The sequence below is a fragment of the Cupressus sempervirens genome, chromosome 7 (assembly GCF_028749045.1).
Source record: "Cupressus sempervirens isolate cs-2001-9-10 chromosome 7, ASM2874904v1, whole genome shotgun sequence".
Taxonomy (NCBI): Eukaryota; Viridiplantae; Streptophyta; class Pinopsida; order Cupressales; family Cupressaceae; genus Cupressus; species Cupressus sempervirens.
In genome coordinates, this window is record NC_143124.1 from 638,661,258 (window position 1) to 638,678,036 (window position 16,779).

The window sequence follows — 16,779 nt, forward strand, 5'->3', positions numbered from 1 at the left end:
TTCTAAGATTAGATCCTAGGAGTTTAGTTGCAGAAAAAGATAGTGTTTCTAAGTTTAATTTAGTCTCTTTCCTATTTTGAGACCAATATCTAAAATTGTTTAAATAAAGAAAGCTTAATACTGTTTTTGTTAGATCTTTAGTGTGTGAAAACTGGTTTGTATACTTTGTTTAAAGTATAGTCGAATACAAAGTATATTTGTAGTATAATTGTGAGTGCAATTCTCATATTTCTCCTTTAAAGAGGCTCTAGTTTGTTGTGATGTGATAATTTTTCTAAAGGCTTTGTACTTGGTTTTTAGAATTTTGGAAATTTATCATCACGAATTAATGGATTTAATAGGAAATTATTATTGGATAGACTAAATTCCAAAATTATAGAAGTAGGTTATTTCAATCGATAAGATTAGATTTGATAGAAATTGGTCTGGAATTTGTTTGAATTTGATTTCATTTGAAATTTAGAGTTAGATTATTTTAGGTTTGTTAAAAATAATTTAGTTTTAAAATGGTGAGATTAAGATTCTCTCATTTTTCGATTACCAAATTTGCAAATACCATATGTGATAGTTAGATCCTAATTTATAAATTCAGGGTATGGTGGTTTTAAGTTCTGTATCAGCAGTTCTAAAGTATAAATTAAATATGGTAATAGTTTTGTTTATATGTGTATTCTTAAATTTTTTGTTATTGTGGCTTTTTCCTTTCAGAATTTGATAGTATTAATTTAAAATCTAATTCAGAATATTTAAGTGTGAGCAGTAGATTGTTCAGTTATGTAATCTTGGAAAATTTACAGAACAGTTTATTGGTCCTTAATTGAGTCATTTGACAAAGATTAGTGGTGTTTAAGTAGGATTAAACTAAGCATTCTATAACACTTATTTTCTTTAAGACTTTTAACTATTAGTAATTACAGTACCTATCAAAAAAACTATTAGTAATCACAGGCTAAGAAAATTTGTCTCTTAAATTTGTAGCTATCATGACTCATCTCATAGTTTATATTAGAATATATTTAGGGTTTCTTGTAATCTTTGTTAAAAACCTAAAAGTCAATTTTAAGCTTGGATATCTTCTTCGTTGCTATTTGTGTTTTTCTTTTTAACCTATCTTTTGTCTTTTTCGTTCTCTTCCAGACTGCTTTCTTATCTATTTTGGCTTACTTGCTGATTTTGTCAGTTTTCAGTGTATATTCCTTTGTTAGCTTTAGTTTTTACAGAGGGCATGATTTCTTGGTTTAGCTTTAGCTTCTTTTTCTTCTTGGATTTAATGTCCTGTATAGAATGTTTGAGAACTTTTAACCCCAAACATCTCTATATATCTAGTTAAGTGATTCTCTGGTTTTCATCCCTTTTTGTTCTCTTGGCCAGTCAATCTGGTTTCTCTGGCCTTGTTTCTTTAATCTTTGGTTTGGGACAAACATTTCAAGTGACATTGTATGTTCGAGAATAGTTTTCCCGAACATAACTATGTCCCTTGAAATATTTTTCCTCTGTGTTTATTTCTCTCTCTTGTTCATTTATTTTTCCTATAAAGATGATGGGAGTGCCTAAGCTTTCAGACTTATGTTTGTTCCCTCTTTCTATTAGTAGTATTTAATATGTAGATTTTCGCTTGCAATGTGTCAAGGTTGATACAGTGCATAAATTAGTTTGGCTCTGAATTGATTTACTTTACTTCCTTCTTATGTTGCTTAAGGGAGTTTCATTCACCTGATATTTGGATAGTAATACCTTTTTATTCCCAGGTATGTTAATTGTTCTTAGTGTGGAAGTATGAAGATGATTTATTTCTTTGGTAATTTTTAACAATAAAAATCAAATCCCTAGTAAATAAACTATCATTCATTATTATTAGCTTCGTTGTTACAGTACTCCTCGACTCTTCATATTTTGTAGTCACTATCGATCTGGATTGTTTGAGTTTCTGTCCCTTCACATTCTATTGATCCTGGTTTTAATATTATATAAAGGGTAATTGGGAAACTAGATGTGTATAGGCTCGCAGTATGTCAGGTTAAATTATGGAAACCATAATCAAGCTTCGTGGGCCACCAATTCAAATAGCCTTCGATGGGCCTATATCAGTTACTATTATCAAAGATATGTTATTATTAACCCATTTTCTTGTTACTAGTATGGTTTATCGAATTTTGGGTAAAGAGCTCATCTTCAATTTAGATTGATAGAGTTCCTACTGATATCACCTCAATGTTTGTAGCCATGGTTCATTCTGTAGAAGCAGAAAAGTCCGGTATAGAACTTCTATGCAGAAGACTTTTCAAGAAGATGTATTTAAGTGATCTTGAAAAGGTATTGAATAACATAAACGAAAATCACATGAATTTTACGATATCAATATGTTGGGCAGAAATATTGTCCCCCTCTTTCAATTGTATTCACTGAAGGTCGTAGGAGATTTAACAAATGTAACTCTGTTGTTAGAAGAAATGTGGACTTCCTGATGTATTTTCTGCATGCCGGATATCCTCCTTGGCATGATTGGATAGATCAATTTATGAAGGAGGATCAAGTTGGATTGTGGGAAGATGTTGAAAACATCAACCTCAAATATATTAAGCGAAATAATCCTTACAATGAAATATCTTGATAAAATATATCTTAGTCTCACAGTCAATCATGTGATTACTATCTTCTCTTTGTCTAATGTAAAAGCAGATTGAACAAAAATCCTTGTCAGTTTTCTTTGTTCAAATATAAAAATTGAAATAATTTAAGATCTTATTTAAATATGGATGGCTTCTGTTAAAAAGGCATACTAAATAGAAATTATGTTATAGTTCCTTTTGTTTAATTTATAAGATAATTAATTAATTTCTTTGTGGTTCGATTGTAGATTTATTTCTCTAGCAACTTGATCTTAGTCGAGTTTAAGTTGCAGGATCTGTCCAAGGATATAAAAATAACTTAAACTTTAAATATTGAAATCAAAATCAGGAGACAAAGTTTAAAGTATTACAAAGGATATTCTAAGGACTATCTACTTAGGATCTTTGTTGTCAAATTATTTTATTTCGGGCCTTAAGGCCTTTTACCTTCAAAAAGAAAAAGAAAAAGAAGAAGAAAAAGAAAAAGAAAAAAGCTTGGAAAATCAAGTTATTATTTTAATTAAATATCGATTCTTATTAATATTTAATTAATTGATTTCAAAAAAAAATCAAATTTGGATAAATCATGACAGTTCCTCGTGAATTTAAAAGGGTAAAATTGACAACTTTTTTAAAAAGCGGGAGAAAAATGACAAGTGCACAAAGTCCTTCCTAAATGGAATCTTCGAAACCAAGTAAACCAGCTGGCTATAATTAACTCATAATCATAATGGCAGCTTTTTATGAAGAGGGTCTATATAAGAAACTATTTCATTCTTTCATTCTCACACATGAATTTGAAGAGCAAATTGAGAACGAAAAGCTTGGATTCTAGGAAGCTTGTGGGAGAATTTTGAATAGGATTGTAAGTTTCATTAGAAGGAATTTTGTTCAGTAAGTTGAAAAAATGCACATTTCTTGAGAAGTGAATATTATGGAGGAAATGGATGGATTCTGACAAATTCCTAAAATCTTCTTCTTTTGGAGAAATTAACTTTGTTTTTTTCCTGCTTGTTGCATGTTCTTATAAATGAATGTTTCCTGTTTTGCATGAAGGAGAAATGACAGAACCCTAAGAAACATGCAAGACCAGAGGACAATTGATAAAGAATGAGAAGAGAGGATTCTACCTTGAATTGAAGATCATTTCAAAATGGGCAAAAATTGGTGATACAAGCCTTGGCGGCCTCGATACGAATGAGTTCAACTGAAGGATGTTTGAATACAAAGACCATTAGCCTACTCATTTGGCTGCTAGGATCATGAACAGTGGAATAATTGTTGCAGCCAATTTCCCTCCATCTTTCCAGCATCCAAAATTGATCATGGAATGTGCAAAACATTATAGCCCTAGAGACATAACAATCAAGGTTCTAGATGGAAACATCCTCGCAAACTTCTCTCCGACATTCATATCCTGAAGCGTTTGGAATTCCTTCACCCTTGAGGATGGTGACAAAAACACAAGAGCAAGCACTTAGAGTCTACACCGTTGGGACACTGTTTTGTGAGGAAGTCATCAATAAGAAATGGTCAAAAAAAAAAAAGGTTCCACCATTCTGAGATACCCAAGGAATTGGCATGGCTTGACTTGTAGGGAGAGTATAGTGACATGGTCATGATGGCCAGTCGGATTTTTGGGTTCCCCCATTCCTATAAATTTGAAGCTTGGATTTGGTACTTCATCGAGCAAGTAACTTGAGAAGTCAGTAGGATAGATTGGGTTGGACTCATCAGTGACAACTTGAATGAACTATTGATATATAGAGCAACAAGGAAATTTTATATGAGCTCCTACGTCATCTATATGCTAGCTCAAAAGATGAAGTACGATAGACTAAGATGGAAAGGGTTGATTGGGAGCAGATCCCAACACTTGAAAGTTCATGAATGCTACCAATAGTTGCATTTGCTTTCTAGGGATGACTATGTTAGGATTAATGATGTCTTTATCATGTGTATTGTTAGGACTTTTGAAAAGAGGTTGTATATTAGATTGTAAGTTGGAGCAATGAAGTTAGTAGAAGATGATAGAGCCTAGTTTATTCAATTCCCTACCTTTTCATACATTCAAGTTCAAGGATTTTCTTTGGAACCGTTCAAACTTCGAAGGTACTTAACGGATAAGTTGGTCTTGTTAGAGTTTACTTGACAACTTATAGTTTATGACGAGATTCAGAAGGGAAAGAAGAAATTGTTGTTGCATTTCCCAATTTGTACAGGAGAAGGTAAAATAGAGGTATGCCCGTGTCTAAAGGCAACAATGAGATCATTAGACGAACTCCACTTCTTCCATTTGCCACTCTTTCTGATAAGGTCTGATTTCAATCCCTAATACCAAATCAGATCAGTAGCGGGATAAAAGTACCAACCTAAAGTTCACCTCAAGGAATTTCAAGCACATGCCGCAGATGAGAACGAAATCAGAAGGAAAATGCTTTCAAGATTGCCTCTAAATACGATCAGGACATGCAACATATTCCAAGTGCCTGATTGAATGGAGGAAGACTCAACTGTAGTGCAAAAGGGATTCAATCCAAAAAAGATGGTTCATCCATGCGAATGGAAAAGGGAAGAGGTCACACATCATAACATATTTTGTAAGCAAGTCTTGGCTTTTACAAAGTGGTAGATTGATCATAAACTCAACAAACTAATTGTGCCAAAAAATGGATTTACATATTGATTGTTTGAGCATCAACCACTTAGGGATAAATGACCAAGGAGAATATTCGAAGGAAGTATGGAAGAAAGGGAAACTCCATTAGAAGGTGCAAAACACAGGAAAGGGAAAGAGGCAACTCAAGAAAGGTAGCCAAGGAGTTGGCCAGATACCCAGGAACCTCAACTAAAGAAGCAAAAGCCTAGAAATGCTTCCTCTTCACCGAGTCGCACTTCTAGTGTACAAGAGATATAAATGTTTGAAAGACAGGAAGTAGAGACAAGTGTAAGGAGATTTGAGCGAGAAGAAAATTTGGCAAGGCTTGTACAGGATAGGTTGAGTGTAAATGCATATGAGAAATCTACACGTGGAAAAAGTAAGGATCAAGATATGGCTACAGAGGAAAGTATTGTGGCAATCTTGGAGTGAAAATTGATGGAAGCTTAGGCTAATCCATAAGAAGATGTTCTTGTAGCAACGATAAAGATTCCAACCATAGAGGTTGCAACTCTAGAAGTGATAATGGATAGTCTAGAAAGTGAAGACGAAATCAACATTCAAATGGTCCAAGGGAAAGATCAAGTGATGATATAGGGAGATCAAAATATACATATTCCAGAATGGTTAAAGCAATGGATTTGGAAAAGTCAAGAAGAGGTCCTGATTGTTGAATCACAAGAAATTTTGGACAGAGTCAATGAACTTGAGGAAAAAGGGAAATCTAAAAGGTTTAGTAATGTTGTGAGAGGAGAATCAAGATCTAGGATTTTGCAGATTGCAACTCCTACAATCAATAAGACAAACAACCATATCACTCCAAATGAGTACCATGCCACGGAAATCAATCTTGGTCATGCCTCCTGTGAACAAATAATAGAGAATTTTGATGATTCCGCTCATGCTTTGAAAGAAAGGATGAAGAAACTAGAAGAGAGATTATCAAAAATAGAAAAGAGAAATGAAGACCTTGTGTCAATTCATAAACAACTTGCCTCTTCCAGTGAGAGAAGAAAGTTCATCCTTTGTCCCTCCAACAGGTATCTCAGTTAAGCAATAGATCATATTGATCGGATCAAAAGGACTACCCAAGGTGCAAAGGTTTGGATAGAAAGAATCTAGGAAGAAGCCTTCAAGCATGCAAAAGAATTGGTACAAGTTCATAGTAGGATGTTAGTTGTACTCTCTAGGATCGAATGCATAGATAAATAATGGGAGGATGAGCACGTTTACCAGGATGAGGTGATCTATGATATACAAAATCTGATGGAGACTCCCAAGTAGGCATTGATCGACGGTGGAGTTATTGATGAAGGGGATGTTTTGACTTCCTTTGATGGTACAATGCAGTGATCACAACCAAGAAAACGTTTGGGAGCTTCACTAAGGAATTTTCTTGATGGAGAAAGATAGTTGACAATAACAGGCAATGGGTTTCCAATACAGTTGCATCCTTCTTGTCACAGAGAATGGTAGAGGATGAAATAACAGTAAACAACTTGAAAGTTGGAGTTCTTTCAGTGGAGTTTTTTCTAGAGGAATGATTTTGATAACTTGTTTATCTTCCCAGATACCATGAACACTACTTAGGACTTGCTACCAGATTTGGACGAAAGCTTAGGAAAGGTTGAAATGGTAGTTGCAGTTCTGGAGTTCAAGTAGGATTCGACCCCAAGTATCAACAGAAAAGAGTTAGAGACAGTGTTGGATTGATTCCATGCCTTCAGGCAACAAAGTCAAGGATACATGCAATTAATGCATAGTGGGCATTTATTACCATTATAGTAGTGAATTCCATCTTGCATTAATGTAGTTTCCCTTTATTTGTCCTAATCCTAATTAGATGTGATGTGGCGCAATCTGGGCTATTAGTTACTATTTTCATTAGGGCCACCCATTGTATTCGTGGACATATATAAATGCCTTCTCATTTGTAATGGAGAGGAATTTTGACATTGTTGCTATGAGCTACTAAGACATTAAAGTTTTCATTAAACTTTGGTGAATACTTGATGTGTTTTTGTGCTTGCTTATTCTCTTAATTGCCTCATTTAGATTAATTTTATTAGATGAAGTATGGTGATTGCCATGGAAAAGATGGTGTTTTGATGAATTCCTTTGGTTCATACTTTTGACATTTTAGTGATTCTAAATTGTTGTGCAAAGTTAGCCTAAACCTCTTTCATATGTATGCTTAACTATTATCATTCATATTCTTTGTTCTCTATGACGGTATATGTGATGGTATGAATATCTTTTGTAATCCTTGAAGATTGCACCAGTTCAGGTGTAGTTGTAGTATAACTTGGTGAAGCGGAGCTAGGTAATCAAGGATTTTGTCCACCAGAGTACCATTTGTTGTTATCACTGCCCTTGGGATTAGAATAGAATCTCTGAACCCTGATCTCCTTTTATTTGCACATATTTCATGAAAATCCTAAAAGTTATCTCATTGCAAAACCTTTCGATAGTCCCCACATCTAGCATGACTTGAAATGAATCTGAGAAAATACATGTAAGGCCCCTTGTGATCATCAATAGATCACATGAACCATGGGGCCTATCCACAGTCAAGACCTGACATTGAAGGAACCTTGGAGTCATCCTATGATCTTCTCGCAATCTTAGAATACACGAGACTTCGTTTAAGAGAGGATGAAGATACCTTGGTATTTTGTTCTACTATTTGGTTGGTCATAAAACACACATCAATAGGTCTTCATCATGCAGATTTGTGAAAGAAATATCAAGGGTTTGTGCATATATTTGATGCTTATTCATTGCAGACTTGTGGATCATCATTAATAGCCAATAAATAGCAGATTGCAAGTTTTAATCTTGCTGCTACAATGATGCTGCAGTACCTGGGCTACAGTAATGCATGAACAATAAATTGCTACAGTATTTTGAAATTTCAATTGAAAGGTGCAAGGGTTTTAAGTGCAGATTTTAAAGACTATTCCCAGAATTGATTGTGGCAGCTATTGCAATCATTACCAACCAAAAGTACTCATTACCAACTGTTATCTACAGGTTTGTATATTGTTGCCATATATTTCCAAATTTTATAATAAAAGCTTGAGGACCTCTGGGTATGAATGGTTAATGAAAAGCATTTCAAATATTTACATATAATGCTCAATAAGAATCATTGCAGCTCTATTTTATTTCCAGAATATTTTATATTTGCAATGTTATTATATTTTGCCTGGCAAAAGGTTTATTTTTTATTTTAAAATTGCAAATCAAAACAAAACATTCAAAAACACAAACATTTGCAAGTTGGAGGTTGGATACCCTGTAGGGGTTCTTTATAGTGGTATCATAGCTTGCATTTAAGTGTTTGACAAAATGGCAAACCACTAAAATTGAAGTTAGAACTGGTTAGCGTCACTGCAAGCACCGTATAGACACCTAATGAGAATGAGAATTCAGACAACTCAAGGAGTTGTTGGACTAGGGGCTGCTCAGACAAAGTCTCAATGTGTGTGCAGTACCTACAATTTTTGTACCTAAGAAGAGAGGTGGCTGGAGAATGTGTACTGACTTCAGGGCAATCATTGAGATTAGCATCAAGTATATATTTCCATTACCCCAGATGGATGATTTAATGGATTGTTGGAGTGCAGCAAGGTACTTCACGAAGATTGAATTGAAGAGTGGGTACTGTCAAATCCAAATCCGTGAAGGGGATGAGTGGAAACCAACGTTTAAGATGGAGGATGGATTGTAGGAGTGGCTGGTCATGCTATTTGGATTGACAAACACACTCAATACATTAATGAGTTGGTGAACCAAGTGCTGAAGCCCTATCTTTTGTAATTTTGTTATTGTGTATCTTGATGGTATTTTGATTTCTAGTAAAACAAAGGAAGAACATTTAGAACATGTTAGGGTTGTATTGCAAAGGTTAAAAGAAGAAAAACTAATGGTGAGTTTGAAAAGTGTACTTTCATGAAGGATTTAGTTTACTTGGGATTTGTAGTCTCGGAGGAAGGGTTGAAATTGGACCCCAAGAAGGTAGAGGCTATTTTGATTGGCCACCAGCAAAGAGTATGTTTGAAGTTTGTAGTTTTCATGGGTTAATGAGCTTCTATAGGAAGTTTATAAGAAATTTTAGTGGGATATGTGCTCTCATTAGTGAAACAATGCTGAGAGTAAGAAAATAATTTATGTGGACAACAGCGACAAAGAAGAGTTTTCAACTATTGAAGAGTAAAGTGACAGAGTGACCGGCATTGGCATTACTAGACTTTGGAAAAGTTTTCTAGGATGATTGTGATGCAAGTGGAATAGCTATAGGCAGTTCTTAGTCAAGGAAGACAAGTATTTCAACAAAAAGTTAAATGAGGCAAATAGAAAGTATTCAGTGTATGATCAAGAATTTTATGCAACTGTGCAAGCATTCAAGACATGGAGACATTTCTTGTTGCCAACTTTTGTTGTCTATAGACAATCATACCTTGCAATGCATGAACACCTAAGGTAAGTTAAATTAGAGGCATATAAAGTGGATTGAATTTTTACAAAGTTATTCTTTTGTTTTGAAACCATAGTTTCGAGAATCACCTGGAAATTGCTTGAATTGCTGGTTTGGCGATTCGATTTAGGCTGGGTGATTTTTTCCGAGTCGTGAATCGGTTCAGCCAATTTTTTCCCATGAATCGCCCGAATCGCTGATTCATGCAATTCATGGAAAAAATTGCTTGAATCGGCTCCATGAATTGACAGAAATTCTTTAAAAAAATCAAATTAAAAAAAAACAAAAAAACCTTAGCATCATCGTATCTCTGCAATAGCTACAGAAGTCACGCCTCTCACACATTTGAGTAAAATAGTAAATAATTCATCTCCAATAAGCAATAGGACTCAGTTTTCCACCCACCAAGGAAAGGATTCAAAATCTTCCCACAATGTTAGGATTTGACAACTCAGAAAGAGAAACATCAAAAGAATACATACTCTTATACATGTGCAACAAATACAATTGGGATAATTATTTCAGTGGTTACATATAGAAGAACAACGAGGCAACATAGTTTTGAATTCATATGGACCACTAGAAAATTAGATATTCAATCAAATAACACTCTCCCATTCTTAGCAAATATAATACATCTGATAAATCCAATTACAGAAATCGGTCAGAGGACTGATATATTAGTAATATAGGTTATATTCAATAAAGGGTGCATGAAATAAATTTTAAATTGTTAAAATCTCTAAATTTAAAGGGTTTTTTTAAATTTGCCGATTCATAGCCAATTCGATTCCAATTCATGGCCGATTCATGATTCGATTCAGCCTTTGCTGATTCCGATCCGATTCCGATTCCAATTCTCGTTACTTTGTTTGAAACATAGGAGTGGTAAGTACAATAGAGTTGTAGATGCACTAAGTTGGACTTGGATTGGGAAGTCCAACAGAGTTTAGATGCTGCTAAATTTGACTTTGCTATTGAATGAACTGAAAGTGAATGTTGTTGGGTTTGATTCTTTTGGTGAGTTGTGTGATCAAGATCTATATTTCAAGTAAGCATGGGCGGTGACCAAAAGTCTGATAGGAGTGGATCAAACTCCACAGCTATTTCAGTCAACAGAATTTGTTGTTCAAAGGCAAGAAGTTGTGCATACCACAAGGTTCCATGTGAGAGAATTTAATAAGAGAGACATATTGATGGGTTGGGTGGACATTTTGGAATTTATAAGACGATAGCTCTATTGAGTGAGTTATTATTGGCTAGGGATGAGTGTTGAATTCAAGAAGATGGTAGAAGGATGCGAAATATGTTAGCAAGGGTGTGAAGCAGAATACATGATTGTACCAGCCATTGCTGATACCAGAGAGATTCTGGGAACACATTAGCATGGATTCTGTTTTGAATGGTTCAGTTTTCATAGTCATGATAGATTTTTTAAAACAACTCATTTAATTTCCTGTCAAAAGACTACGGATGCTTCCCACATTGCGAATTTGTTTTTCAAAGGAATAGTTTGGTCACATGATTTGCCTAAAAGCATAATCTTAGATTGTGTTTACGAAGTTTGTTGGGCATTTTTGTTGTACATTGTGGAAGTTAGGCATGCAATTGGGTTTCAGTTTAACATACCATCCATAGACTGACGGTCAAACTGAAATTGTCAAATGGTGTTTGGGAATTGTTTTGAGATGTTTGATTGGTGGTAAACTAAATCAGTGGGAGTTGATGTTACCACAAGCAGAACTTGCTTACATAATCTGTTTAATCGGAGTGTAGGTAAGATTCCATTCAATGTAGTGTACAGTAACAACCCAAGGGGTGTAGATGAACACAGAGATAGTTCATATTTAGAAAGGACAAATGTTGTAGCAGAGTACATCAGAGACTTGCATAAAGAGGTAAAATGGAAGTTGGAAAAAAGTAATGCAAACTACTCAGATTATGCTGACCTGCACAGAAGAGAGTAGGACTAATAGGTTGGAGAGTTAGTCTGGGTCCATTTGAGGAAGGAAATGTTCCCACGGGGCGGTTCAAGTTAAAATGGAAGAAGATAGGTCTCTGTAGGATCTTGAAAAAGTTTTCAGCTAATGCCTATGAAGTTAATCTTGTTGATAACATAGATATCTCTCCCATTTTCAATGCCAGTGATCTGTATAAGTATTATGAGGGAGAGACCAGTGCTCAGACACATACCCATAGATACATTTGATGCGACAACATGGGTAGATCAACTCCCCAAGAAAGAAACTGAAGAGGGAGATGAAATCATAAATATTACGGTTGACAAGAAGACATACAGAAAGGAATAAATACATGGAGTACCTAATTGATGGAAGGGGAAACTAGTTGTATGATTGAAATCAAATGGACTGGCCAGTTTGGAATTTTGATTCCAGATTGGCCCAGATGTTCCCGAGTTCCCACTCATGGAATATTTCTCCTACTAGGGTGTCTAATGCAAGAACTTCTTGGGTGCACAATCAATCCACATAAATTGTACATGTGTTCATTCTATTAGTGGTGTTTTGTTTTCAATTTTGACTCGCTTCAGTTGGTTTGGTTCAGTTTGGAGTGTTGACCAGGTGCGTTTCTAATCTCTTGTACCTGCTATATGGATCAACAAGACTTGAAAATGTTCTCTCCAATCTGAGTTTGTCTTCGATGGATTAGTTTTCATCGAGGATTGCAGAGGCTTAATATGTCTTTCTCAAGAGCTGATTGTTCCTGCTCATTGGGGATTGAGGAAAATTAAAAAGTCTCTCCTTAATAGCCAATGGTTCCCACTCATCAGGGAACAAGGTGATTTAAAAAGTCTCCCCTCAATGACCGATGGTTCCTGTTCATATGAGTAAGTCTGTTGCTCATCAGGAAAACAGAAATGAGCTTTTGCTGATCTTCGATATGATAAAGGCTTCCCATTGGAATGTGATGCATTGCCTGGATCAGATTAAGACAGGTGGCATTCCGCATTTGGTACGAATTAGTCACAAGTTTAGCCACAAAGGCCGATAGTTGAAATTCCACAACCACTAAAAGACCAGAATGAACCATTGGAAGGGTGGTTGTGTGACGAGGAAAAGAGGCAAGTCTATTCTGAGAGCAGGAGAAAATTGCTGATGTGGTTGCCATTGGAGAGGAAGTAATTGCAGGCTTGAGTGGAATTGCAGATCTGAACTAGAAAGTAAGTGGATTTTGAAAACCATTTCAATATTTGAATAGATGATTTCATTCTATTTCTGCAAATGTGAATTTTTCTGTTGTATGATCATTTGCTGCATGTCTGGGCTTATCCCCCGCCCCAACTTCTTCATAACTTGACATGGCTCTGAGCTGGTTAAATTTGGTCAAGTTCATGTTTTCTTGAAAAAATGCAGGTTATTGAATAATCGACATCAATAACTTATATTTTCCATATTCTTTTTCTGTTACATTCTTCAGAAAAATAAACCAGTGCAATTGGATAATCCACATCAATAACATTTTTGTTTCCTTGTAACTCCATTTATTTTTGTCATATTTCCATTTTATTAGTGTAAAATTTGCCATTGTTTTCCGATTCTAAACCAGTGCAATTGAATTTCCTGTACACTTTCAGAATGCTATGTCAATGCCATGTAATTTTAATGCTACAATGCTTACCATTGTTTGCCCCACACTTCTAGAGGAGCAAACAACTTAAACAAGATTATATGAGGAGTGAAACTAGAAGAGAGATAGAAATGTGCAAAGACATGCACTCTAATAAATAGCACTAGAGGTGTATCAAGACAAATAATACTATCTTTTCCTTTGATAATGCCAAGTTTTCATTGAAGTGTATACTTTGGTCCCAATATATTCATGTCTGTGATATGTGTATTGTGAGTAATGTTTGGTGATGACAAACTTACATTAGCATAAACCTGGCATCGTGATCTTGTTAGAAATCCATGTAGCTGTCAGCAGATTCTCAATATTCAGTATTTGGATTTGAAAAAAATATTAAAGAGGTGGCTAGTAATTTTGGCTAGATCAATGAGTTTCTAGATGTTTGATTCCAATTTGGATATTCACGGTTTAGTTATTTGGTAATTAAGTCTGGTTAGAGGCACAAGCATTTGATATAACATCAATCTTCGTACAAATCTGAAGGCACAATATGACCAGATATTTAGACATACCAAATTTTGTATGCTGTACCTCATTTGAGTTTTATAGTATTAGTATTACCTTATATTGCTAATTTTGTTAGTGTATGCAATATGTATGTGTACAATTTTTTGCATATTGGTTCTTATTTGTTTTTTCTTCTTTTTGGCAGACACGACCGGTGTAACTGTGGACAAAACTGAGAGTGAAATGAATAATGTGGATGATATAGAAACAGATAAGTTGTCCACTGGATCAAAAAGGAAATCATCTAAAAGAGATGACAAGAAGCATAAAACAAAGGATGGAAGGGATGCCAAATTAACAAAGAAAAGCAAAATTAAGTTATAATTTATTTCTTATGTTCAGGTAGTTTAAAGAGTTACTTGAATGCAAAGCTAAGCACAAGGCTTTTGCTATGAAGTCATTTTATTGCGTATTTTAAAATATCTGATGGTTTTGTAGTCAGAAACTAATTCTAGGCATTCATGAGGTCACTGACAGGGGTTTGAAGGAAACATTGTTCTCTTCCGGAGAATCTAAATGGCTAGGCTAGTCCATTTTTTAGCTTACTTTCAAGAAGAATATATCTGACAAGCTCTGTAAAGTCTCCTTTCGTTTTTGTTGCAATGGACATCTTAATTGGCTTGTAAAGAGATGAAAACCTAGAATTTTTGTTTCTAATTTGTCAATGAATATGCAAATGAAAAGTTTAATTAAATAGAACTGTCAGTGACAGTAAATTCTGGATGGCTTTGGTGGTCTCACTATGAACATTTTGTTGATAATAAATTTTACAAAAAGTCATCTCATGGATCTAAATTTTTAGTCATACAAATTTTGGATGCTGACTTTGTATCATATGGGTAAGCTTAAGTGGTGACAGCCCTGCTTTGAAAATTTCTTGTTTAGGTAAGAAACCCATTATTTTGATAGATATTTGTACTATTAGAATAGAAACCCTTTGAATATGAAGGTTCTAAAAAATGCCATATTCAATATTATGCTTTTGATCTTCTCGATGGATCATACAGTTGCGTGGTTTTCACACCATCGCTCCATTGCAAATGGGGATCCCTTCTTTTTGATTTAGCAAGTAGGAGTCATTGTCTTATGTGGTTTTAGTTGGTGACATTTTCAAGTCTCGAAAGTCCAAGGATGAGTTTGATTAATTTTGGCTCGCTGGGAAATAATTTTTTTCAAGATTCATGTAAGAGTTTTGGTGTCCTTCCAAGGCTTTTTTTAAACCCTGAGTCCAAGTAGGAGGCAAAATTTTAGTTTGAGTGAGAAAGGTTTACATGTATGGGAAATAGGAGAAGTATTTTGAACAAACCATAGAAGGATTATGAACAAACTAAATTTGGTGGAAATTCCTAATGCTAGTGGAAAATCCTTAGCTCTATTTCGATCAAGTATCATTTTGCCTAAAAAATCTCAAAATCTCCACCCCCTTTTGAACAAAATGAGGTGCAAGCACTTTGAGAGATTCTTATTATGGTGGCAGACTAATCATTGCAATGCTAAATGGCAATTTTCTTAAGGATGATGGTCAACACCATATTTGGTGGAAATTTCTAATGCTAAGGATTCCCCCCTCCTCATCAACCCAAAAGAGGCGTAAGATCATGCTAAGGCATAGCAAATAAAAAAAAATAGTGAAAGAATAGGCATAATGGGTGAAATGACAAGTTTTGGGAGTCTAAGTGGCAAAAGTGAATTCAGTGGCAATTCTTAGTGTTAAGGATTTTCCCTGGTGGAAATTTCTTAGTGGAAATTCCTCATGTTAAGAAATTTCCACCACATTATTTCTTGCAAATTCCACAATCCTTCAAGACATTTAAAGATCAATTTATGGCATGAGGGCAACATAAAGAACAAAAATAGAACAAGGAATCACCAAGGAATGTTGAAATGAGGTAAAATTTGAGAAATTCCTATTTGGTGGAAATTCCTAATGCTAAGGATTTTCCACTTGGGGAAATTCCTAAGATTAAGGATTTTTCACCACATTATACTCCCAACTTGGGATGTTCCCCTTTCCATTGGCTATTATTTTCCTCATGTAAAATGAAAGACCAATCAAATGGGCAGATTAGAGAGTTGTGAGAAGAATGAATTTTAATGCTTTAGTGGGATGAATTGTTCATTATCAATGTGATGTTTTTTCAAAAAAAAATTCTCACAAACTTATTTCTTGTTTGTTTTGCAAGGTGAATTCAAGGTGGAGGGAGGGCTGAATTGAAATGCATTCTTGGAACATGTTAGAAAATCAAAGCATTGTTGGTGCACATACCCTCCATCATCACATCAACATAAATTGTCACTATAAGGAGGAGCTAGAGGGCAAGCTAATGATCAAGGCCTTCAAACTTCAAGTGGATATTACAAGAAGATGTCCCAAGCCCGGGGACTCAAATAAGAAGGATAGATTTATGTTCAAGCTATTAATCCTCAAATTCAGATTGAACTCAAAAGAAAACTTAAGAAAGCAAAGAAGATCCAACTACATGAGGACATATTCAAGGAGAATAAAGACAGATCAAGCTCACAAAGATGCAAGAGATTTTAGTCGATTCCATGAGGAAGTTTTAAAGGATAAAGAAATCTCAAACATTGAGAGATACTTATGCAATTTTAACAAACATATTCTCAAGCCAAGGCATCAAGCAGAGCATAAGGTTGTCTCCAATTAGAAAATATCAATTTCTAGCACAATTAAATCACATGTCAAGTATTCGATTTTCTCATTGGGTGGAAAAATCATTTTAATTTTCTTATGGTTGTTGCCTTCATGTAATTGATTGTAAATTTGGCAACCTTAGGGTATATGGGAAGAAATCTAGACTCTTGGTCTTGAATCAATCTTGGCCTTTCATTGCAATGGAACTACTATAAAAGGTGAA

The 16,779-nt window shown here is 34.8% G+C and overlaps 1 protein-coding gene across 2 annotated transcripts in view; it reads left to right on the plus strand.

Moving 5' to 3' along the window:
* Nucleotides 1-16,221, plus strand: part of LOC149548301 (Transducin/WD40 repeat-like superfamily protein) — a 186,694-nt gene extending 170,473 nt beyond the window's left edge. The window contains exons 12-13 of one of the 2 annotated variants that reach the window (XM_089792396.1): nucleotides 14,049-14,245; nucleotides 16,087-16,221. In XM_089792396.1, the coding sequence (XP_089648522.1) occupies nucleotides 14,049-14,227 (179 nt within the window). In that variant the 3' untranslated portion in view covers nucleotides 14,228-14,245; nucleotides 16,087-16,221. Of the gene's footprint in view, nucleotides 1-14,048; nucleotides 14,627-16,086 lie in introns of those variants that run through there. The other variant, XM_089792395.1, reaches the window with a different exon arrangement.
* Nucleotides 16,222-16,779: the final 558 nt, after the last annotated feature.